We start from the raw sequence: 23,347 nt of genomic DNA, 5'->3' as shown, positions 1-23,347 counted from the left end.
ATGGCCTCACAGTGCAGCATCTGAAACTGCTGAAAGGTGTTTCTGTTTGCACAAGTGCAGACATGCACTTCAGTCTGACACAAGGGTGGCATTATTAAGGAATTTCTAGAAATTCGGAGCCCACAGCAACTTATAACACACGTATTTACCCTGTCAAGTGTCATGTCATCTCTGGCTGCTACAGATGGTTGGGATAAGGAGTTTTTTCAAGACACAAACAATTTATCTACATAATAGTTCTGAAAACTGTTGCAGTTCCTAAGAGATACAAATGAAGAGTCCCAAAATTTCCTTTTAAAGAAACGAGTTCGTCAGCTCAGACTAGGGAATTTCAGCACGAGGCCTACCACAAAAGCATCCAGTTTAAGGTATTAGCTGGAAACAAACCAGAAGGCATTTTTAAGTGCTTTCAGCTTAACAAAGCTCGGGTTAAAACATTTGACAGAGAGGATTTAAACAGCCCAGCAGTCTTGTCTGAAACAGGCTTTTCTCTGCTTACTCAAAGAAAATTAGTGCAGATGAATCTCTATCACAGCAGTCACACAGGAAATGGTTTCATCTCTTCATCTGGGCACGACAGGCCTCTCCCCGCCCGCTGAAGGAGGGTGGGCAGCCAGATATAAGCAAATATTTCTTATAATCAGTTTTCAGGATTGTATTAAAGACATTTCAAGCACAGAAGGCTACCTGCTGTATTTTTATACTTGTAGGGTTTTTAAGTTTTTTGTTCCTCCCCTCATGTTTTTATATGTTTGCATTTTCCCTGGGATCAGGGAACTGAAATATAGATTCTTGAGGCCAAATTTTAGAGTGTTTTCCCTCGTTACTCTGACGTTATTACTTCAATCCCTTTGGAAACTGCTGACTAGCACTGATCCCACAAAGTTGTTCTGGAACACCAGGAACAGCGAGGATCACAGGTGCACGCTCACCGCCACTGCAGTCCTTAACACAAGACAACAAGGTATTTTTTAAGAGGAATCGACTCCTTTTTGGAAATGCAACAGAACCACAACATGGCACATGCGCAACCAACCTGCATTAAGATAAAAGCCCTTCCCTGTTTCATGCACGCTTCTGACTCGTTCAGAGCATTTCCACTTACAAATGAGAGGGGAAGCATCAGCAAACTACCACAGGAAGTTTTGCAAGCCTCGAAAGCTCAAAAAAAAGAAAAAAATAATCACATTCTTCTCCAGTGAAAACACTTTCAAGATTCTCAGGTGTGAAACAGCCTTTGAAAGCTACCTTTCACTAAGTGGTCACCTTCCATAGAACCTCCTCAGGCTGCTAAAATTAACCCTGAATGCAGATACTGCGGCCAGAAATTGTGTAATAAGCGTGAAGGAAGAGCAGGAACCCTACGGATTATGCACATGGACTGAACGTGATGGCTTCAGCGCAGTCAAAGCTAAAATTCAGAGTGGTAACAAAAATGGTCCCAAAATCTAGATTATGGATTATTAACTAGAGTGGAAAATCAAAAGCGATAAAAGGGAAAAGGCATCTGGAAAAGGGAGGTGGCATTCTGAGAAGCCTGTTGTACAATCTGGGTTTATAAAGCTTATGTAGGCACCTCTAAACTCCAAATTTCAAGCCACATAAATTGAAACACTGTCAGGGAAAGCAGTAAGAGATAAAAACAGCATCTGTGGGAAATGTAGCACACATTTTCTACTACAGTAGAGATCAAAGCTGTGGACAGAGCTACAAAATGTTACTGGACCAACAGGATTAGGATTCAAGATATCCCAACACACGAGTTTTCCAGGTGCAGACCAACAACCACCACGACACAAACAGCACATTATCACTGATGAGGTGATTCGGTACGTCCTGATGAAGATTTAAATGTCAATATTACTTTAGCACCAAGCAACAAAAATGTTACTAAAAATCTTGTTTTTATAAACCTGAACAGAGGAACTACAAGTCACTTGAGATTTAACGCAAAGTTATAACCCACTTTTCTTTACATTAGCATCCTATTTACATCACACGGATGTTAAGTAAACTGTTTGCTTTTAACCAAATAAAATTCAGGAACAATAGTGAAGAGTCTGGTTGGTTTTTTTTGCTCATTTTTTCAATACACTTAACACACTCCATAAAGAGGCCAAGTCTTATAGGCATGCTCAGCCTTCCACCATAGCCAGCTGGCTACAATAAAACATCTGCTGTACACCTAACCTGCCAGGCACATCAATTTGCATTGTAAGGGACAGATAAATGAACGGTGTCAGCAGGAATCCTCATTGATAGCTCCCCATTACCCTGTCATCTGCGCTCAGTTGTCCAAAGTCCAGTAGGGATCTAGAAGACTGGGACTTGCAAATATTACCTGGATGATGTCCACGCCAGAATGAAAAGCGCCTTCACATTAAATTAGAGTTATTCTAAGACAAATCGCTCGTACATAAAACGATACGATCAGAAGTCACTCATGCAACATTATAATTGCAGAAGAAGTAGGAAAACTGCTTCCTGTATGCTTATAGGCACGCTGCTGTTCTAGCTAATTTGAAATATAAGTTATTTACTCCGCCTTTCCTTTCTTTGTGTCTGCCTATGTACCAAGAACATGTTGGCAAAGAGATAATTTTCTGTTAAAAGTGGTAACCTGCTGGGTTAAAGAGCAATGTTCAATTTTCTTGCAAGTACCTCCCTTCCTACTGTAATGTAAGCCCCACCACCACCGAGGAGCCTCTTTACAGAAGAATCAGCTGGGATTTCGGTACCCACAAGTCCGGCTGCACGTTTGTTCCAGCTTTAGGAGAACTTCAATTTCCTCTTGCACAACACACAAGACTGCTCAACTTGCATATAATCGTTTCTCCTTATTTTTATTTTATTTTTTTTTAAAGTTCAAGAGCCCTTCCCACTGTACTATTTGTGACAGCACTTCAGGGATTCATGTGAAAGAAGTTGATATCGCAATAGATCCAACCAGGCTTCCTCAGCTGCTGGAGTTGACTGAAGTTTACACCCGAACAACAACTGCTTTCCTCCTCATCTTTCCCAATTGCTCACCAGGTCCTTCAGCTTCCTTCTCTAAGGGGAACAGCCCATTTTGTGGTAGCCAAAATGAAATTAACAGGTCAGCTGTCAGGGCAATAAAGGCTTTGTCAGAGCTAAGTACACACCTGCCTGAATGCAGACTCCGTTCTCTTCTACCTCTGAGCCCTGACCGGGTTTGCTTTCCCTCCTGTGTGGGGTGTTCATGCTGCTCTTGCACTGCCCAGCACACAGCTGTGATGGCCCACTTCAAAAAGAAATGCCATGTACCAGGTACCTTGATTGCATCTCAGCTAACGCTCTGTTCTCTCAGGCCAGCATCAGTCGCCAGAGCTGGTCTCGGCTACACGTACAGAAATTGTTTCACAGTCTGACCTTCAGTCGCTGTAATACAATAGGTGGAGAGGCACCATCGATATCTGGGGGGAGCACATCCGAAGACTCCCTGGGAAAGAAGGCAGCCTGCAGAAGATGCAATCCCACGCAGGGCACCTGACTGCAGAACAGACCCGTGCAACACGATTACGTTCCCAATAAACAAAAAGGATAAAGTTTCCAGAAAGGGAATTCAGCTGGGAAATTTGTAAGAGCAGCACAGCAGCATCGATTCTTTCCTATTTGAAGGAAGGCTCCTCGTACTTGCTATCCAATTACGGCTTAATAGCACACCTGTAACACACATTTTCTCCAATACATTGGTGCTTGTGTTATTATCAGTATAGCCCTTACTCAAGCCAGTTATAATTCCTGCTTTTAAGAAGTTGCATTAATGAGTTAAACGTGGCAGCATTTTATTTTCAAGAGCTATTTCAGGCAATTGCTTTGACTAAAGTTGGCTTTACCACCAGGAGAAACTCTTTGCACAAGAGGCAATCTGGTTTCAGGGAAGAAGTTAAACAAAGGAAAGTCAGTGAGCTGAGTCCTGTAATAGTTAAGATTTAATCTCGTTAGCTCAGTAAGTATACTACAATTGCAGCTATAAACTGCAATATAAAGACCACTTTTCTTATCAGTTAATGACTACTAATTAAGCTGGATACTGAGATGCGTGGTAAAGGATGCATGCACAGCACACACTTTTCCCTCCACAAATCCATGCTTCTTGATGCATTTGCTGGTTCTGTTTTCTTACAGCCTGATGTTTGGTATTCTGGGCAGGAGGGAACACGCACTTCAGCCTGGATATCACCAAAAGCTCTGCAGTCACCAGGAAAGTGTCATTTTAGACCTTCTGCAGCTAAAACCTGTTCACATCACACATTTATAAAGTGTTGGTGCTACCGAATGCTATAGTACCACGCACAAGCTATACCTCCAACCCTGCCCTCATGCCACAATTCGTTCCCTACCTCCACCTTTTCCTAAGGTGTTTTTTTCTCCTTTCTAAAGCGCTGTCCCTGTCCCTGGGAACATGAACGAGGGCCCAGGAGCTCTCGCAGAGCATCACCCGCCCTGTGTGCAGCCCATCCCATCCCATCCCCTGCCACCATTTCATTTCCATCAGTCCCACCTCTGCGACCCCCCGGCCTCCCCACCCAGCACCCAACAAGCCTTGTCTCCCACCATCACACCCAAGCCCCCAGCTTCCCATCTACAGGAAAAATCAGAGCAACCCTGAGCCAACAGCCACAGGAGAGCCCTAAGCACGGCGAACATTTCAGAGGGAGCTAATCCACAAAGCACAGCAGTTTCTACCCAGAATCAAAGGTGGTTTTCCATGACCTCTGGCTCAGCTCGAGATAGTGAGAGGAAGGCCCTGGCCAGGCCCCGTGCAAACAGCAGGCAGAACGCCCACGCATGCACCTAAGGTGAGAGTTTTGGGTGAAATATCTCATTTACCACAAAAATAACCAAATAAGGGACTGAATGAGAAGTGCTCAGTAACCTTACTGACACAAACCTGACCCACGCTGTCAGAAAAGCTGCGTTTATTTGGCTGTTAGGATGCACTTTGCTATTAAGCTCCCATGCAGGATGAGAGGAACAGTTTTTGATACTCCGCGAGCACCCAGATCCGGAAGCTGTGTAAAAATGCCTTCCAGTAAGCAATCGTTTGAGTCACAACACAAGACAAAGAGGTTAGGGGAAGTAAGAAGAGGACCTAGAGGTGGAAGGACTGAAGAAAACTCAAAAGGAACTCATCTGGTACCGAGCATTTAGCACTTGGAGAGATGTGCACACACAGAGGTGCTGCACGCACACCCCACAGCCAGCTGCGACAGACAGACTGCTCAAGCTCCACTTTTACAAGCAGCTGTGGAATTACTGCCCTATCACTTACACAGCAGCACTGCTTTTGAAAGCCAGTATCAATTTCATATGAGGGTCTATAAAAAGTCCAGGGAAGCTGTGCTTTGATACACGCATTGACATGGCAAGGTTGAACCGAAGAGATTCTGCTAAAGAAACAGAAGTGACCGAATTTGTTCTGTGCTGAAATTTAAATGATGGGTAAGCACAAGGGACTGACAACTTCAAAAATAATCAGATTGTGGGCATATTCAAGAACACAAGTTAACAAGCAACACTACAGTGTGACACCTAACATCCCAGGCTGTGCTACTACAAATGTGTATGCTCAGCTGCAGAGCACTGACCCTAATCCAGTAAACTCATGAACTAGTAAATTCATCTACTTCCCTGCAAGCAAGGAATAAAGGATCTTAATGCAGCATGTGAAACGTGACTTTGAAGATGTTTCAGCTCTAATGCAGATAACCCAATCCAGCGGTCTGTGAATGGGTCAGTTCCTGACTCCAATGCAGTTTCAAAGCCAAGCTATCCCCAACCAGTTGCAGCGGGCTTTTCTTCTCAGGATGCAGATCTGGGGATCCAGCAGATCATTTACTGCTCTAGCTGCAGAGGCTGGCACTAGCTACTTGTATTAAGAGCTATTAAGGAAAAAAAAAAACAACTTGCAAACAAGTGCTACAGCAATATAAACCGGCTGATAAAAAGGCATTAGAGCAATCACCGACAGCAGAACAGCACAGTCTTATCAAAGCCAGATATAATAAAACAGAAGAATGAAATCACGACTCTTAAGCATTCAAGAGCATCTTAACTAAGAACATAACATACTCCAGATTTTCCTGCTACACAAAATATTTTAAAACCGCATGAAGTGTGTCTGGCAGAATTAAAACAAAATGCCTCGTATCTAACCATCTATACAGAACACTTCAGAAGGATTTTAGAGGAAGGCAACAGCAGCAGCATTTGCTTTAACTATCTCCTGTTGACAAACAGAAGGAGAGAACTGAACCTCCCCAACAAAGTTTTAATGACTGCAGCATGTCAAAACTGCAGTAATTCAGGCCTGCAGTTTCCCGATTCCTGCTGTGCTTTCTCACTGAAATTATTCATCGCCATATACTTCAGCAGCAAGGTATAAAAATACTCCTTACAGGGTGCTGAGTTATTTGGCTCTCCCCTCACCATTAGCTTCTGGTGAAGAAGCTGTCAGCCCCTCTGTGCTTTAATCTCACTTTAGCGAAGACTGTGTGTTGGAAGAGATCAGAAACAGCTACGGAAGCAAATTAAAAAGTCATCAGTATCAAAAGTTTTTCCTTGACAAATAATGCAGCTATGAAAAGAAACGACACCCTGCACGTATCAAAACACAACAGCCTTAACCCTAAGCCCCTCACCCCAAATACCTCTTGCAATAACTGGCGGGTGCCCAGCCTCCTTTAATGCACGATTTGGGGTGTCTGAGGTACACCAGGAAGCAGCAGATGAAGGAAAGACGGAGCCTACCTGGCGAGAGCTGACCGAAAACATCCCTAAAGGTAAGATCTGAAGTATGAATGAAAGTCCTTTTGCAGGAGGCTTGCTCAAAGATCTGTTTCTTCACTCTGCCCCCACAAAGGTGCTATTTAAATATATTCTAATTAACACTTTGTAACGCTAATGAAATAGAGCTTCAATGAAACCAGCAAGCATGTGCAGATGCACAGCCTGCTCACATACACCAGTAGCAGGTACAAAGCTGCCTAGCAGGAGGTATTTGGCTCTGAAGAAGCATCAAAACATTTTCCTGATCTTAAGATTTGGTAAATTCTCAGGAGGTTTTAATAATACAGTAGTTATTGACGCTTCAGGAAAAAAAAAAAGACAAAACAAAAACAAACTCTCTTAATATTCACCGCTTGCAGCCTAGTTTTAATTGATTATATTATTTAATGCATTATTCAGAGCTTTACTGCTCAGAAGACAGGTTGGGACCACTGTGATCCATCAAGCGGTCCATTTCTTGAAGATGGCAGCTCAGATAGTGTCAGCAAGGGGGTTTAAAATAAGATACTATTAAAAATCACATCATCGTGACTGAATGCCTCATTTCAGAGGCAAAACCAAGATAATACCCTCACCTGGTTAAGCTAGCAGTCTCTATAAAACCTAACATTTCTCAGAAAACAACAAATGGACAACAGCTTCACTTAATAAAAATAAAACTGGGAAGCACAACACAGCGTTCAGCACTATAAACTTGAGCACGTTTTGGACTGGACACGAGAGCAACAGCCTGATGGCTCCAGTCATTCCCAGTCTTGATGGACAGCTTAAAAAGCATTTTTGAGAAGCGTTCACTCAATAACTGTGACTCCATGCAGCTGCAAAAGCTTAAGGCCTTCCAGATGCACATCCATCACAGTGAGCGCCGTGCAGCTGCTCTGAAATTCACGGTACTGCTGTAACCAAATGCTGCGAGCCATCTCCACTGACTCTTTGTAGCTTTGAAATAAACCCTACATCCCTCCATACGACCAGCCTACTCAGAGTAAACCCATTACGCTTTGTCGAGCTGTTATTAAAGCCAGATCATGGATTTTTTTTCCCTCTTTTTCCCCCGTGGGCAACTTCTCCCTGCTCTTTTCCCAGAGCTGTCTAGGAAAGTCTGCAAAGCTCAGACAAAGGCCAACAGCCTCGCCGACGAGTGAGAAGAGACCGAGGTGGGCAGAAATGGGAGCAGATGGTCTGGCAAGGAGTGGGGACCCCTGGCAGCATCGGGGACCCCTGGCAGAACTAGTGGGGACCCCAGCAGAGGCAGTGACCCCCGGGCAGCATCAGGGACCCTCAACAGGAGCAATGGGGACGCCTGAGCAGCATCATGGACCCCTGGAAGAAGTAGTAGGGGCCCCTAGCCAAGGCAGGGACCCCCGGGCAGCATCAGGGACCCCAGACAGGAGCAATGGGAACCCCCAGCAGCATTGGGGACCCCAGACAGGCGCAGCAGGGACCCCTGAGCACCATCAGAGACCCCTGACAAGTGCAGTGGGGATCCCCAGCAGAGGCAGGGACCCCCGAGCAGCATCAGGGACCCCTGACAGGAGCAGTGGGGACCCCCAGCAGCAATGGGGACCCTCGATAGGAGCAGCGAGGACCCCCAGCACCATCGATGACCCCTGATAAGCACAGTGGGGACCCCCAGCAGCATCAGGGACCCCTGACAAGTACAGGGGGGACCCCCAGCATGGGCATGACCCCCCCACCATCTCTCTCCCCCCCCCCTCCTCCCGCAGCCCATTACCTCCGTTGATGGGCACGGGAGCCACCAGCAGGCCCTTGACCTCCACCTTGGGGGAATCCTGCCCGTAGCGGCCTCGGTCGATGCGGAGCAGCGTGGGGCCGCCCCGCTCGGGGCTCAGCACCGTCACGTTGATGAGGGCGGTGTAATAAGCCTGGCTGGCGTTATCGGCTCCGGCCGGCCACAGCCAGCAGTGCCACAGCAGCAGCAGCAGCACCGACGAGCCGCCGGGCGGGGGCCGCCGGCCCCGCCGCGGCTTCATCATCGCCTCAGGGGGAACCCAAGCGGCCCTCACGGCTGGCTCGGGGCCGGGCCCCCCGCTCCTGTAGGGCACGGGGGGGGCACAGCGAGGCGCCTTAGCCCATCTGCCGGCCCGGGGAGGGAGCCGGAGCGAAAGGAGGCAGCGGGAGGGGGGGGAGGAGAGCGCGGGCTCATGCCATGGGAGGAGCCAGGGAGGTGGCGGCGGGTCCCGTAAGGCTGAGGGGATATTTTGGGGCTGTTTGGGGGGGTTTAGGGGCGAGCCCCGCTCCGCCGGCCCCGCAGCTCAGGGCGCCGCGCTCATGCCTCCGCCGCCGGGGGTGAAGAGGAGGAAAAAGGGGCGGCTTTCAGCAGGCAGGGTGTCGGGTTAGTGAGGCGGGCGGCTCGCCCCGCTGCTCGCCCCGCTGCTCGCCCCGCCGCCTGCCCCGGCCCGCGGCTGCCGCCCCATTGCCCGGCCCCGCTCCGCTCCGCGCCCGCCCCGCTCCGCGCCCGGCGCCCCGACTGCAGCCCGGCACCGGCCGCACTGCGCACGCGCGCTACGCCCCGCCCGGCGCCACGAGGGCGAGGGGAGGGGCACACGTAAACCACGCCCCCTCCCTCTATCTCAGATGGAGGGTGGGTGGGGCTACGGGCGGGGTGACGTCACGCGGGCTGTGAGGGGCTGTGGGGGCTGCCCCCGGCTGCTCAGCGCCGCTGCCCGGCCTCGGAGCGGTCGAAAATAAGCACGGGGAGGCTTAAAAGCACGCGTGGGTGGGAGGGGGAGATGGAGGTGTGAAGGGCTGTGGGCAGCTCGGCCTCAGCCTGCGACTGCCCCTTGGCCAGCACGGAGTTCCTTGTTTTTGCTGTGCTGAAATGGGGAGGCTGCACCCGCGCTGAAATAAACGCAAATCGCATGAAACGCTGAAAAGCAGGACCTGAGGAATCGATGTCTTTGCTTACAAAGGCTCTGAGCCTCTTCATGACCAGAAAAGTAATGAAATAGTGTGACGGCCTGCTCTGCTTTCAAAAGGCAAATTATCTGGGTATTTATGGCAAGGAAAAGTACCGCAGGGTTGTGGGTTTGGATATTTTCTAAATTTCCAAACGAGTAACTGTGCTGTGCTGCTGTTCTTCCGAGATACTGTCTCCCTGGTGACTTCCCCAGCTGCTCTGCGAGGCCCTCTGATAAGCATTGTGCTTAACCTAAGCATCTTCTCAAACTGTTCTCTGGGAAGGTTTTGCGGCTTATCCACTCGTGATGCACCTAGTCACGTGTATGTACGATAACACACTAAAAGCACATTCCATATATATCACATTTAGCTGCAATTGTGGGTCTAAGCCTTCCCTCAGAGAGCCCCATGTCGTTCCCAAGGAAGGCAGGAGGCTTTGCAAGCCTGTCTCTGAGCAGAGGGGAGCCGCGGGGTCTGCCAAAGGCATGTAGCTTGTGGTGCTGAGATGCTGTCTATGAAAAGCTCCACAGAAACGTCAATACAATCCAGGAAATGTTTCTGAAGCATCAGCTGAATGTTCTGTTTCTGCTTCTTTTTTTTTCTCTCTCTTTTTTTTTTTTTTCTGTTCTTGGTAAACGCTGGGTGAGGAACCAAAGGCCAGTAATGGCCCCTCAACATTTCACCAAGCCTTTCACCCCCAGATGGAGGAGCAACAGGAGGGCAAGAGTCAGGACAAACTGATACTGCTCCATGCAGACCACGGTCCCAAGCCGTCATTCCTGAAGAGCAGACAGTAGTTTGATTTTTCAGCACTACAAGCTCTACATCCAGCCTCCCCACTTCCCTTTTCTAATCACAAGAAAGGGCTGCTTTGTGTTCTGCTTTGTCCCGTTTTGTGCAGTCTGTTTCTGCCCCACACAACCTGCACGGCCATGAGCTCTCCTCAGCGCCTGCCTGCAGCCCGGCAGCGGCCAAAGCCCTCAGGATGGACACAGTTTCCCTTCACTCCATCTGTGGTGGCTGCCACAGGGACACTTCCCCTGCTCTCCTCACACCAAGGCACAGCACCCAGCAGCCGTGTCTCTGCTGGCAGCCGTGCCGCAGGGCCCCTTTTGTTGCCAGCCAAATGGCTCCGAGGTCTTCACAGGTCACCGCGTGGATGAAGATGGAGCACCACCTGGTTGCACTTTGCCCCGTCGTTATTTTGGGGGGCGAGAAATGGCCATTTACCCCTTTACATTGCATCCAGCGCTCCCTTAACCCACATCCCACAGCCCGTCCATGGCGGATCAAGCTTCTCCCCCCCCCTTGCCCTCAGCCCCGCCGCCATTTTGTCGTCCCGAGGCCCGCGGGCTGAGGGCGCCACCTGCGGGGCCTCCCCGGGGAGCGCCCGGCTACAGGCGGCGGCTCCGGGGCGCTGAGGAGAAGGGGGCGACCCGAGGGGGCACCGCGGTGCGGGGAAGGAGGGCGACAAGGGCCGAGGGGAGGCCTCTGGAGGCCGGGAACCGGCCCTGGGGTGGTGGGAGAGATGGCGGAGGGGTGAGGGTGCTGCTCCTGTCAGCAAGCTGAAGCAGCGCGCATCCGGCTTCGTCATGAGAAAGGGCCGAGTTTCATCCTGCATGGAAGTGCCACCAGGCCCAGCTGTTTCCTTGAGGATGTGGGAAATGCAAAGGGACGCCAAAGTTAAAAAAAAATAATAAAGTGAAATGTGCTAATCGTGCAGGGCTGCCCTGAGCTGCGCTGGGAGCTGGGGCCAAGTGGAGCGGCCGCCTCTAGGAACCAGGGCACTGCTGCCAGTTATGACTTTATTCATTTTCACATTTAGATATTACAACAAAACTCTTAATGACAAAGGATAACAAGTACAATAGGAGGAGAGGAAAGAAAGCAGTGTTCTAACTGGTTTGATACATAACCGTGAACTTCCAGAGACAAGACTCAACAGGAGTTATGAAGACTCACGTACGCTCACTGGGAGAAGAAACTCACGCATGCAAACACCCACTCACCCACAAAACACTCACACAAACCACGCTTTTGTACTCACACATAACCCATGTTGTAACCTACTTGCTTCGGAGGCAGTCCACTGAAACATTGAATGCTGCTGTAGCAACAACAGGTACCAGGTTAAAATATTGCAATATAAATGAAGTGTTACTTGATACACAGGTTTTTCTTCAGAGACGCACGTGTATTTGCAAGTAGGGGACCAAACACTTTGTTTTCATGAAGGAGGAATGTCCTCTCAACACCAACACTTTCTAGGGAAAAATGAGACTGTGTTGACTGGGAATGGTCATTTTAAAAGAGGATGATGATAAATAGCTTAGCTTCAGTTACGTGTTCCAGTAAAAGGCCTGAACAAAACGAAACAGTGCACTGTGAACAGAACAGGCACAAATATCGAACCTGGGTTTTGAAAGCTGAAATACTTCCTTGTAGCTGTGGAAAGACAGACAACGCTGCTGCCTCTCACCTCAAAACCAGAACAAACCAGCTTCTTTTCATGCTCACATTTATCTGAAGACTGTAAAATAACGCCAGAAATAATGCAAGAGTGTAGGGAAGGATATCAGGTTTGTACACTCTAATTTTAGTATACTTTTAAGAGAGCAAAAGTACAATTGTCTCAACAGCTCTTCAGTATCCCACACTACAATTGTTCCTCCTCATCAGGAGTGTCTGAAAGAGGAGCCTGCATTTGCTCGTATTAAGGCTACATTGTTCGTGCCAGGCTGTTGATGCAGATACAATCCAATCTGATTCTTTCCCCTCTCCAAGATGGTATAAAATAGAGAAAATAAACTTCTGTGGGGTTGGATGATTTGAATGTTTAAATTCAGATGTCACTTCAGCGCTTCCCCCAGTGTGAAGCAGGGGATCTTTAACAATAGCTCTAATGAAGTAACCCTTCTCCACAATGATGCTTGTGAGCAATTTACAGCTGAACCTAAAGCCCCAGTGCAGCTGTCTCGGCCTACTGGGAGTGCTGACAGACAGCCAGAGCACTCAGATGCCTCCATCCCATTTCTGCTGAGGAATCCTGACAGTGCTCTGCAAATGCCTGGCTTTGCTAGTACGTTTCTAACCCTCACTTACAGCTACTTTGGGATTATGTTTTTCAACTGTTAATTAATTTATAGGCATCTTTCTTGGGCCTTCTCTCAGATGGGGCCGTGTTTCCAGGCAGAGAACCGTTTGTGAAGCACTGGAAACAAGAGAATGTGGGTCCTACACTGCACATTACCAAGAGAGCAGCCTGAATTCAGCTCTGTCTGTCACCTTCCACCCATGTGAATCCTGGTGGAGACCCCCAGCAGCACAGGGCACAGGCAGCCTTCCTTCCCTCAAGGAAAACACCCGTCCAAACACCGGGGCAAGACAAGGGCAGGAGAATTTGGCCTGGCCTAGACCCCACTGGCTGTCCTGCTTCCCTGGCCTGGCTCTCCAGCATCTCCTGCCAGAAGGATTCTTACTGAGTCATAACAATTACTTAAAGATACTTAAATTCCTGGCAGCTTTGGGGGACGCCAGTAGAAGTCAGGGAATTAATTGTAACATGCAGTTTCCAATTCCATGTCCTGAGCAATCTTGGCTCAAGTCGGTCCAGTTTTGTGCCTCTTTTTGCCATGGAAATCACAGCCATGTCATCCTGCTGACATGAAATGGGAGGGGAACATCGGGTGCTCTGCACAGGCTTAGGGAATCTGAATGACAGCCATGCTTTTCCCCTGTGCTAAATAAATTTTCCCCATTACACTTGTGCAGACAACTATAATTAAGACTTGGGAAAGTCATCCATAAGGACTCACAGGCTCATGTCAGGAAATACCTTCTGCTGTAAGAGAAGTACAGTTTGGGAAAACAGTGTGTCTGGCAGGAAACACAATTTTTAGAAGTCCAAACCCTTGCCTATATGCACAGAGGTGTGGCCTGCAGGCAGAAACTCCCCGGTGCTGAGATGCCCTGGTGCAAGGAGCTCTGCCAGCCCCTGGCGTGTGGGAGAAGGGAAGATGACAAGCTGTTCAGCCGAGCCTCTTCGCCCAGACTCCTGGTGGTGATGTAACCGTGCTCTGTGGCTGAGCTCTTGCATTATGAGCAGGATGGAAAGAAGTAGGTGGAAAGTAGTGAGGCAGCAGCACAGAAATCTGTTGAGAGGGGCTGTGGAGGTTCCCCAGAGCTCTGATTCATGTGGCATCTTTCAGAAATAAAGGGCCCGAGCGATGAGATGCTTCCTCAGTAAATAAATGTTTGTCAGTCCTCCAGAGGCAGGTACGCTGCACTGGTGGCTCTGCAATGGAAACTGGAGAGGAGCCCGTGGGGCAGAGCGTGCCTCTGTAGAGCCAGGGGAACCAGGGTGGCAGGAAAGGTCATGGTGCAGAACTGTCCATCCAGAAGGGTTAGGGCTTGGGCCCTGGCCAGGCACTGCCCTCTGGTGCTCAGCGATGCCAGCACACGAGGAGATGCAGCCCAGAGCACCGCGTTGCTGGAGCCGTGTTCCTGCCATTGTTTCAAAACCCCTTGCAGCAACTTGAAAATAAACATTTCACTCCCTACCACTTACATGCTTTTCCTTTCAGCAAACAACCCGTTTTCGCTCTATGTTTAGAAGCCAGCTGAAATTAACACAGCTTTGCTTTAATTTCTCACTTGAGCAACAAATGATTTCAGCGCTGCTCTAGAAGGGGAAGGCAAGAGCAGGAGACCTGTGAGCAACCTGCTCTCGGCACAGAGAATATAAAACCCCATCTCACACACGGCCTGCAAAGACAGTGGCTATTTATCTCACTGGGAGGCCTCCAGCCATCAGCTGGTGACCTACTCAGCACTGGCTGTGTTGAGATGGCTGAAGAAAAAAACTGGTAAGGCAGATTGACAGGTCGCCAGCAGCTGAAATGAGAGGGGTGTGGGTGTTGCTTGCAGAGGATCTGGAGGCTGGGTGTACGCTGGTGCCTCCCCCGAGTGAACAGCGTGCACGAACATTTACAAAGATCCCGTGGGATCTCTCTGTACCCCTCTTCAAAACGTCCTGCTCTTGCCGCTAACACCTCTAGGGATTTCTTCCCTTTGATTCTGCTCTGCGACTCAGCAGCTGACATCATGAGGAGAGGAGGAGGAAGCAATCCAAGGAAAAACATTCAGGCTGCACACCAGGAAGAAACTCGAGACTAAGGCAGATCTATTTATATCTGACCTGAAACAGGCTTTCTGAATGGGAAGCTGATCTGAGCGGAGGCTGGATGCTAGGCAGAAGGTGCTGTAGTGCTGAACACAGGCACCCACTCGCCAGGAGAATGCATCTGTCTGAGCCACAGAAATAAGAAAAGAAACCCGAGGAATCAGCAAGGTGCTCTCTCCAGTTCCGGCACAGAGAAGTTGCAGCTGGAGGTGCTGCGTGGGCCGTCAAGCTGCGGTTCCAAGGACATCAGTGTTCCCCAGCTGGTTTTGGGTGGGTTCCCTGCTGGGGCTGGGTGTAGGTTGGAGGGGAAGCTCTGAGTGACCCCGATGATGTGCCTGGAGGGTGGAAGGGGATGCCTCAGCAGGGCGTCTCCGGGGCCTGATGCCGTTAGTACTGCTCGGAGAAGAAGGAAGCGTGGAGAGCAGGGGGACTGGCCCCCTCTCCAGGCGGGGTGCAGCTGCCATCCTCAGAGTGTTCTGACAGCTCCCCGTATTCACTGTTGTAAAAAGTCTGGCCTCCGACCTGGGACCCGTACAACGGCCGACATCTGCCCCGCAGGTCTGACTGTTCCCCCGGCAGCTCTGCAGTTCCTCTGGGCCCTTTACTGCTGCGAGGGAGAGAGACAAAGGCGGTCAGTCTGAGCACTCCTGCAAAGCCTCTGTCCTGCTTAGAGAGAGCCCAGGTTCAGGAAATATCATCTGTTAATACACGGGGCAGCAGTGGGGTCAGAAACGGACACACACCTTCACTTCAAAGCACACCACCAGGTCTTGCTCTAAACTTCAGCACAGCCCATACGCGTTGTAAAAACCCTGTGTGTAACCCAGCCACAGTTATTTCACCTCCTCTAGATAGCTCTGGGAAGCCCAGGGAAGGGTTGGGACCCCAACGAGCAGGGAGAGGCAAGAGACATTACCTCAATTGCTCCTAGGCCTGGCAGGAGTAACAGAAGCTGATATATGCCAACAGCTAGGATGGGGGGAAAGAAACAAAGGAAGACAACGAAGAGGATGTGGGAGGAAAGCAGCAACCACATCTCTGCGCCTGCCAACACCAGGTGACTGACAAGAGGTCACAAGAGCGAAGGAAGGGACACACTCAAGGGGAGGTTTAAGGGCAGTGTTTGCTAGGGGATGGGCCCTCAGGAAGCCCGTGGTGTAGGAGACAACAGGAAGGTGCCTTAGGGAAAAGAGGACAAGGACAAGAAGCAGGAGACAGTCTGATACAGCAGCAGAGAGGCCACAGGACTATGGCTAAGGGCAAGGACAATGACCAGCCTGGTCTGATGTTGGGAGGGAGAGGAGGAGAGGCTTGGGGCTGGCCTTGTCTATGGATGTGCTGACATGGCTCACTCAATACAGTCACAGATAAAGTCTCAGCCTGCTCTGGCACCGAGCAGAGATGAGCAGGGCATGTTCTCACTCAGGCTCCAAGCGTGGGGCAAGGACATAACCACCCGTAACATCCTCAGCCCTGAGAGCACCAGCTTGACCTGCCAGCCTCAGTACCAGCACGGTCCTAAGGCCTGGACCATCCCTGCCATGCCATCAGGGCCCTGTAGCACATGGGTCAGGGCTGAAGGAAACTTGGCAGGGCTGGGGTGAACCCCAAGGAGGTGGCAGCCACGAAGTTTCAGTCCACCCCACCTGCCACTGCTTCAAGAAGCCATGATACACTTCACCAGAAAGTGCCAATTATTACTGGCAAAACAAAGAGCCCTGATAACACTGTCATGCCACTGTGCTTCATCATCTTAGTCTCATGCCTTATGGAACCTGTTTTGGTCTGTTGAAGGCATAGTTTATATTTTTAAAACCTAAGAAGCAGCATGCAGGTCTGTTATTGGTGCACTTTGCCTCTTGTTAATGTGTGCATGGACTTCTCTGGCTCAGAGCCCACAGCTCTGCTGCTGCGGAGAGCCCCACGAGGCATACCCTACAGAGAGCTGCCAAGAGCTCCTTCTTGTCTCAGGGCATTTGGCAGCAGGGAGATCTGAGTGGCTAGACTTAAGGAGTACCTGAATCCACCTTCTTTTCTGTGTCGGTTTTCTATCCTCTCAAATTCCTCAGATGCCAGAACCATCCCACTGTCTGTCTGATTGTCCTGGAAGGAAGCAACAGGAGTTATCAGTAACATCCCTGTCAACTGGTCAAACTGGGAAGGGAGGAGGAATCGTTTGGGAGATGAGATCATGTGTATCTGTGATGGGAAAAAGGAGTGGGGGTATTTTACTTCCAGAAAGACCAAGGAGCATGCTGGTGATGTTCTTAGGTGACTTCTTAGGTGCTTTTAAGCCACACGTTCAAATGTAGGATTTGTGTGGGAAATTCAATGCTACTTTTAGGGTTAAAAAAAAAAAAAAAGATTGCTCCCTGCCTGGAAGATGCACTACCATGAAACCAGTGAGAGGTGAGATTAATGGTATGATTTAAGTTTTGCAGCCACAGGAGATGTAAGTAAGCCTCAGTTCACAGAGGCCAGGAGGGCTCCTACTGCACACTGCTGTGTAAATCAGGATAGGGGAGCTCCAGGTGCAGACGAGCACCCTGAATTTCTCTAGTCGTGGCTGGATTTCAGTCTGCTTAACCAGGCTGTGATTACAGATTTGAGAAGGGTGAAGAGCAGGCTCTTCTCTGAGATTCTTTGTAGTCCTTGCTTGCAGATCTAAGCCTCCCTATTTCACAGTCAGAGAGTAGGATCTGTGCTATTGAAAAACCCTATGTGCCAGGTGGAGAAAGGAATGTGCATAGGGCTGGACAGACTGAACAGGAATGACGCAGACAGACTGACGTTAGATAGAAGTGATTTTCCTTCCATGATCTTAAAAGCGAATGTGTAAGGAAACAGCTGAACATTTCTTTGCCCCTCTGCTCAGCCTCACTCAGGTGCTACTCACCGGGTGTGCCTTGTACATTGTGTGTGTCATGGGAAACTCTTCAAATGTCTTTATCCTGGATGGACACCTGATCTGATTTCCTCCCGTCAAACAACCAGGGAACGAGACGCAGTTGTAATATCTGCCAACAGAACCGTACAGCATTCAGTAAAACCAACAGAGCCAACGTCCTGAACAAACAGGAGCTGAATTCAACTTCCTCTCCCTGCAACCAAAGTATGCAGGGAGGTAAATGACCCAAATGGTGTGTTTTTGGAGGAGAATATGGTCACCTTAGGCCTCTTGTCCCCCTCCTTATACAATAGGGAGCACCCAGACTTCCTGACTGCATCAGGCACTGATTACCTCTCCACTCTGGATAAGCAGAGTAATGGCACATAGATCTCAGGTGAAAACCATCACAGCTCCCTGGAGATAGGAAGCCTAGGCCTAACTGTCTGGGTTAGTTAGGAACAGACTGGTTAGGATAATAACAGAAGGGCAGAGACTCATCTGACACCTTCTTTCCTCATCTACCTGATGGGCTGGGATGCCTTTGGCAGGTAGGATGTGATGCTCTGTAGTTCAAAGCAAGAGGAGGAATGTCAGCCTCAGACACTGGTGACTCTTGTTCCTCAGCAAAGGAAGGTGATTTTGTTTTTATGAGCAAGATACCATGGCCTAAGTGCTTGGATCACACCTGATCACCCCAGATTTTTCCAACCTCTCACTACTGGGTTCTCCTCAAGCTTCCTTACAGCTCTGGTCACTGGCTGCCTGCTGGCCTCCCTCAGCCCTTTTCAGGGGCTCACCTTGCTGCTAGGCTGTGGCAACGTATCCTCATGTCAAAGTCCTCTTCGTCTGAGTTTTGCTGGGCAGAGGAAGGCACCTGGCAGAAACCGTCATCTTCGGAGCTGTGAGAGTCGTTCAGTGGGATGTAATCCTTCCCTTCCTGGGGGGGAAGAACAGTGAGTGGCTTCACAAGAAGGGGAGGCCTTTCCTGCTAGAAAGGGCTCCACAAACAGAAACTATCAGAGCTGGGAAAGAACATGCCTATTTTATGTCTTTTTTTTTTTTTTTTTTCCTCTCAGACAAAATATCTGCCTGGAGATTTCTGTGCCCACTGAGTTATGTGGCTGTGAGTGTTGCAGGTCCACGGAGGTGTGTGTGTGAGCAGGAAAACAACACAGTCCGCGGGCACCTAAACTTCTCCAGCCTACATGGACAAAGCACCGTGACTTAGCCATGCCTGTGCTGGGATCCAGTGCTGAAAGGCTAAAATCAGAGGGGCAGGATAGGTCAGTACTCATTTTTAAGCATTTAGCTCTCATCTTCAGATAACTTCTGATAACATCAAGAAAAAGTTAATAGCAGAGCTGCACATTCATTGCAGTTAAAAGTGCTGGTGAGTTACTGCATGGCAGTGATTAGTAATAGTTTCAGAGAACTGTGGATATCTGACTGCTGTAATGGAACAGTTGTTTAGTTCACATGGCCCTGACATTTAGATCTGAAGATAGAGTTTCAGAAACCTTGGTGAAGTCCCGGTTTTCATTATGCAGTCATGTGGGAGGCAGGAGTGCCAGGGCCTTGAGTCAGCTGAAAAATTTCAAATAATCATCTGGGGATTAGGATGGAAATGCTGGAATGACGACTGAGAGGGCACACGCCCTGCAAGGAGTGGGGCTATTTTAGGATTCAGTGAGAAGGCTACTGCAGAAATCCTGTCTCCAGTACCCCTGGGGGACAGACTTGTCTGATCCAGGAAACACTGCCTCATCCCCTGGCCTATGCAAAGGCTTTGCATCGTCTGGGGTGTCAGAGGAGGGCACAGTGGGGGAGCTAGCAGTCTGGAGCTGTATGGGGACACAGAGAGATTTTCACCTGCTGGACGTTTTCCTGAAGAAGGTTCCCCAGGATCTCCACCAGGTCGGAGAAAGTTGGTCTCTCCTTGGGATCACCGTGCCAGCAGCTCAGCATGATACGGTAACTGCCGAGAAGAAACACTGGTCTTACACCACAGAAATCCCCTCCTACCCGGCCCCGCAGCTCCTACCCATGTGGTGCCTGCTGGCACAGTGTGTGCTTGCAGTGTGAAGAAAAGCTCGGTACCCAGCACATTTTGTGCCATGGACGTACAGGAAGGGGGCTGCAATGGGGCTGGATCATTTTGTGTTGAATGTAACTGTTAGCTCAGACAGAGCCAGCTGGGTTACACCTCAGATACCATCCGGACAAAGCACATTGTCCGCTTACAGAACCATCCCAGTGTGGGTATGCAAGGGGCTTGGTGTTCCTAGATAGCTCTGTCCTGCATTCAAACCCTGGAGAGGAGACGTTGGCTCAAACCCTGGCTGAAAGGTCTCTGCATCCCACAAAGGGGCCTACTCTGCCCTATCCATGGGGTGTCTGACTCACATTTCTGCTGTGGCGTACTCTGGGGCTCTCATCCTGGTACCATCTTTGAGCCTCTGGCAGAACTCCTCGTTGATCTGGACTCCAGGGTACGGAGATGCCCCTAAAGGAGGTTTGAAAAGGGGTGAGAAGCGGGGACATGAAGCGTGCCAGCAGAAAACAGTCCGTGTCCTGAGACTGCCCTTCCTCCCAAAACACACGGGAGCTGTGGTCACTTCTCATGCACAGCCCACGTCTTTGATGCTGCTTGAGACAGGCCCCTCTGCCTCAGCAGGGAGGAGGCTGCCTCCCGTCACCCTGTTCACAGTTATGACCTTCATATTTCATTTGCCCACACTGATGTCTTCCCCATCACTCCTCGGACACGCTGCAGAGTGCCAGAGGCTCCTGCACAGACTGACCCACCAAGGTGCTATGTGGGAGGAAGGTCCTGCCTCCCTCAGCAGCATGTGGCCCTCATTAGCACTCACCGAGTGAGAAGATCTCCCAGAGGAGGACCCCAAAGGACCAGACGTCACTCTGGGTAGTGTAGACCTTGTCGAAGATGCTTTCTGGAGCCATCCACTTCAGGGGGAGGCGGGCCTGCAGGAGGGAGACAAGGGGCACAATTGCTCATTCAGGAACCAGATCCAACAGCCCTGAGCCTCCCTCCATGGAGGACTGGAGGCTTATTTAGGCCAGAGGGAGGGAAGAAGACACTGAAAGAGTACAAAGATTGAATAATGCTGGAGGGCTGAGGGGCAGAAGGAAGGAGACAGAAGTCTGGTGGTGGTGGAGGGCTGCACCTTCATCACTGGGCCAATGGTCCCTGGTCCCAGCCACACAAGTGGTTCCACTTCTCCCTTTTTATCTTTTCCTCAGTTTATTCTATCCCCAGAGTAGTTTATGAACACCACAGCAGAGGTACAGTAATGGCACTCACACTGCCCTTCCTGACATAATCAGGGTCCTTGTAGATGTCCCGGGCCAGGCCAAAGTCGCAGATCTTTACCACGTTGTTCTCTGACAGCAGGATATTGCGAGCTGCCAGGTCTCTGTGGATGCACTGAAGGCACACAAAGAAGAAGGGGCAAAATCAGAGGGACAGGAACCACCATCATAAAGAGCAAAGCACCCCCCACCCCTATCCTTCCCTTGCCAGCCTGAGCTGTAATAGGGGAATAGAGGAAACAGGGAGGTGCTCCAGACAAAAAAAATTAAAATGAGATAATTAAGGAGAAAATGAAATGCAAGAGGACTAAGTTCCCATCTCTGCACTGCCTGAGACTTCTTGAGGGGCATGAGGCAGATCACTGAATCTTTCTGTTTGTCCCTTATAAAGTGGCTGCAGGCAGTCCCCCTGAGTGCAAGGCTTTGCACAGACAAATCACAAAACAAGTTCACACCGCAATGCTAGAGACTGGGACACAGCCTGTCAAAGAGCCTGGCTGTTCATGGGGGAGGCTCTGTGATTACAGGGACAGACCTCACCAGGCCTCTTCTAGTCAGGCATGCACAAAAGAAGAAAGGAGCAGGGGAAATGCTGAGCTCACCTTTCGGGATGCCAGGAACTCCATGCCACGTGCTACCTGGAAGCTGTAGCAGATCAGGTCTTCCATAGTCAAGGGACTTTGCCACAAGTCATCCACTGCCCAGGAACACAAGAAAATGGTTAGACAGTGAGTGGTCTCTTGTCCTCCTTGCCCCTCTCTAGGACTGCAGGATACAAATAGCCCCTGCTGAGATACAGCTAGTGCTTGGTGCTAACTGGAGAAAGTGGCTCCCATCTAGGATTTTCTGCCTAGGTGGCAGAAAGCACACAGCAGGAACCTGTTCAAGTGTGAGGAGAATGAATCCAACTTCCAGAATACTTCAGTAAAACGTCTGGAAGGGACTTTGAAGGTCAGCTCATCATTCCTGCCCTAGGTAGGACCCACTGAGGAAACCCTTCAATTCTTCTTTCTTTAGGGTAAAGAAAAAATTTTAAGTGACTTAATCCTCCCTTTAGGGTTTCCAAAGACACAACAGGTGAATATAATAGCTCTGTCCAGGGAATTGACACACAATAGTGGAGTGATTGGCGTTGAAGCTGGGTCCCAGCTGCCCACTGTTTTGCTCTCCCCATTCCCAAGTTAGGCAAGTCTGGCATTTCCTTGGTGAGGAAATACTAGGTGAGGAGCCACTGCCAAGGCAGGGGTATTACCTTCCTGGATCGGCTGTGCTGTCTGGCTCTTGTGCATCAGAAAGCGGTTGAAGATAGCACTGTCACTAGTCCTGGAACGACTCCTCCTGTCTGCTCTCACTGCCTCCACGATGGACTGGACCTGAATACGCAGCCTGGGAGACTTCTCCTAGCAAGAAGATCAAAACAAAAACCTCAGCAGGCAACACACACTGCAGTCCCTGCACTCACAAGCTATACATCCTGCTCTTAGATTGTAACTCTGGTCTGGAAGCACCCATTCCCCAATTCAGACAGAAATTTCTTCCCTGATGTTACCCATGAGCCAACATCACTGTGTAAAGTTGACCTGCTGCTAGACAGTGGGTGTTTGTCTCATTGTCGAGTTAATTTCCTGGCTGCATGTCTTCTTTCCCTAGCCATGGAACAAATCCCTAGGGACAAAGGAGGTTACTTACCCTGTAAGGACTGAACCCTTCCCGCTTGGTCCGCAGGTAGTTGGAGAGGTTGCCATACTTGCAGAACTCAACAATAACCATGAGAGGACCTGAGGAGAAGAAATCAAATGTCAGAAAGAGGCAAGGACTTGGAATAGTCAGAATTTGCCCCGATTCACATTATATGCAGTGCTGCTATGCTGCAGCAACAAGGCTAAGCGCACACCTACACACTGATAACGTCCCCACATGTCCCTGCAGTCACTCTCGTGGCCAGCAGAAATGGCACAGGGGACAAGCACTGATCTCTGGGAGCAGGCCCAGCCTGTCGCCCTGGGATATTTACCATTGGGTTTGGTGCAGGCACCCAGCAAATTCACCACGTTGAGGTGATTCCCGATGTGAATGAGGATCTTCAGCTCTGACATTAGTGCCTTGTGCTCACTTGCGGTAGCTCCCTCTGGAAACACACAAACCATGTCATGATGATGCCTCCTTGCAGCTTTTTCTCACCCCTTCTTAGCACGGTGTTAATGTGAGCC

At 49.7% G+C, this 23,347-nt stretch overlaps 2 protein-coding genes across 3 annotated transcripts in view; both read right to left on the bottom strand.

Moving 5' to 3' along the window:
* Positions 1–9,233, bottom strand: part of RNF130 (ring finger protein 130) — a 40,434-nt gene extending 31,201 nt beyond the window's left edge. For both annotated transcript variants that reach the window (XM_082771424.1, XM_082771425.1), the window contains exon 1: positions 8,549–9,233. In XM_082771424.1, coding sequence (XP_082627550.1) covers positions 8,549–8,810 — 262 coding nt within the window. In that variant the 5' untranslated portion in view covers positions 8,811–9,233. The remainder of the gene's footprint in view (positions 1–8,548) is intronic.
* Positions 9,234–11,526: 2,293 nt separating this feature from the next.
* FLT4 (fms related receptor tyrosine kinase 4) overlaps positions 11,527–23,347 on the bottom strand; it is a 56,301-nt gene continuing 44,480 nt past the window's right edge. Inside the window, exons 19-30 of the mRNA XM_082771642.1 lie at positions 23,152–23,265; positions 22,827–22,915; positions 22,390–22,537; positions 21,740–21,834; positions 21,130–21,252; positions 20,678–20,789; positions 20,211–20,310; positions 19,677–19,782; positions 18,605–18,744; positions 17,814–17,934; positions 16,935–17,020; positions 11,527–15,524 (exon numbers count right to left, since the gene is read on the bottom strand). Coding sequence (XP_082627768.1) covers positions 15,305–15,524; positions 16,935–17,020; positions 17,814–17,934; positions 18,605–18,744; positions 19,677–19,782; positions 20,211–20,310; positions 20,678–20,789; positions 21,130–21,252; positions 21,740–21,834; positions 22,390–22,537; positions 22,827–22,915; positions 23,152–23,265 — 1,454 coding nt within the window. The 3' untranslated portion in view covers positions 11,527–15,304. The remainder of the gene's footprint in view (positions 15,525–16,934; positions 17,021–17,813; positions 17,935–18,604; positions 18,745–19,676; positions 19,783–20,210; positions 20,311–20,677; positions 20,790–21,129; positions 21,253–21,739; positions 21,835–22,389; positions 22,538–22,826; positions 22,916–23,151; positions 23,266–23,347) is intronic.

This window comes from Aythya marila (assembly GCF_965140915.1).
Source record: "Aythya marila genome assembly, chromosome: 14".
In the NCBI taxonomy this organism is placed as follows: Eukaryota; Metazoa; Chordata; class Aves; order Anseriformes; family Anatidae; genus Aythya; species Aythya marila.
Note: the sequence above shows the minus strand (reverse complement) of the source record. Positions and strands in the feature narration are given on the sequence as shown.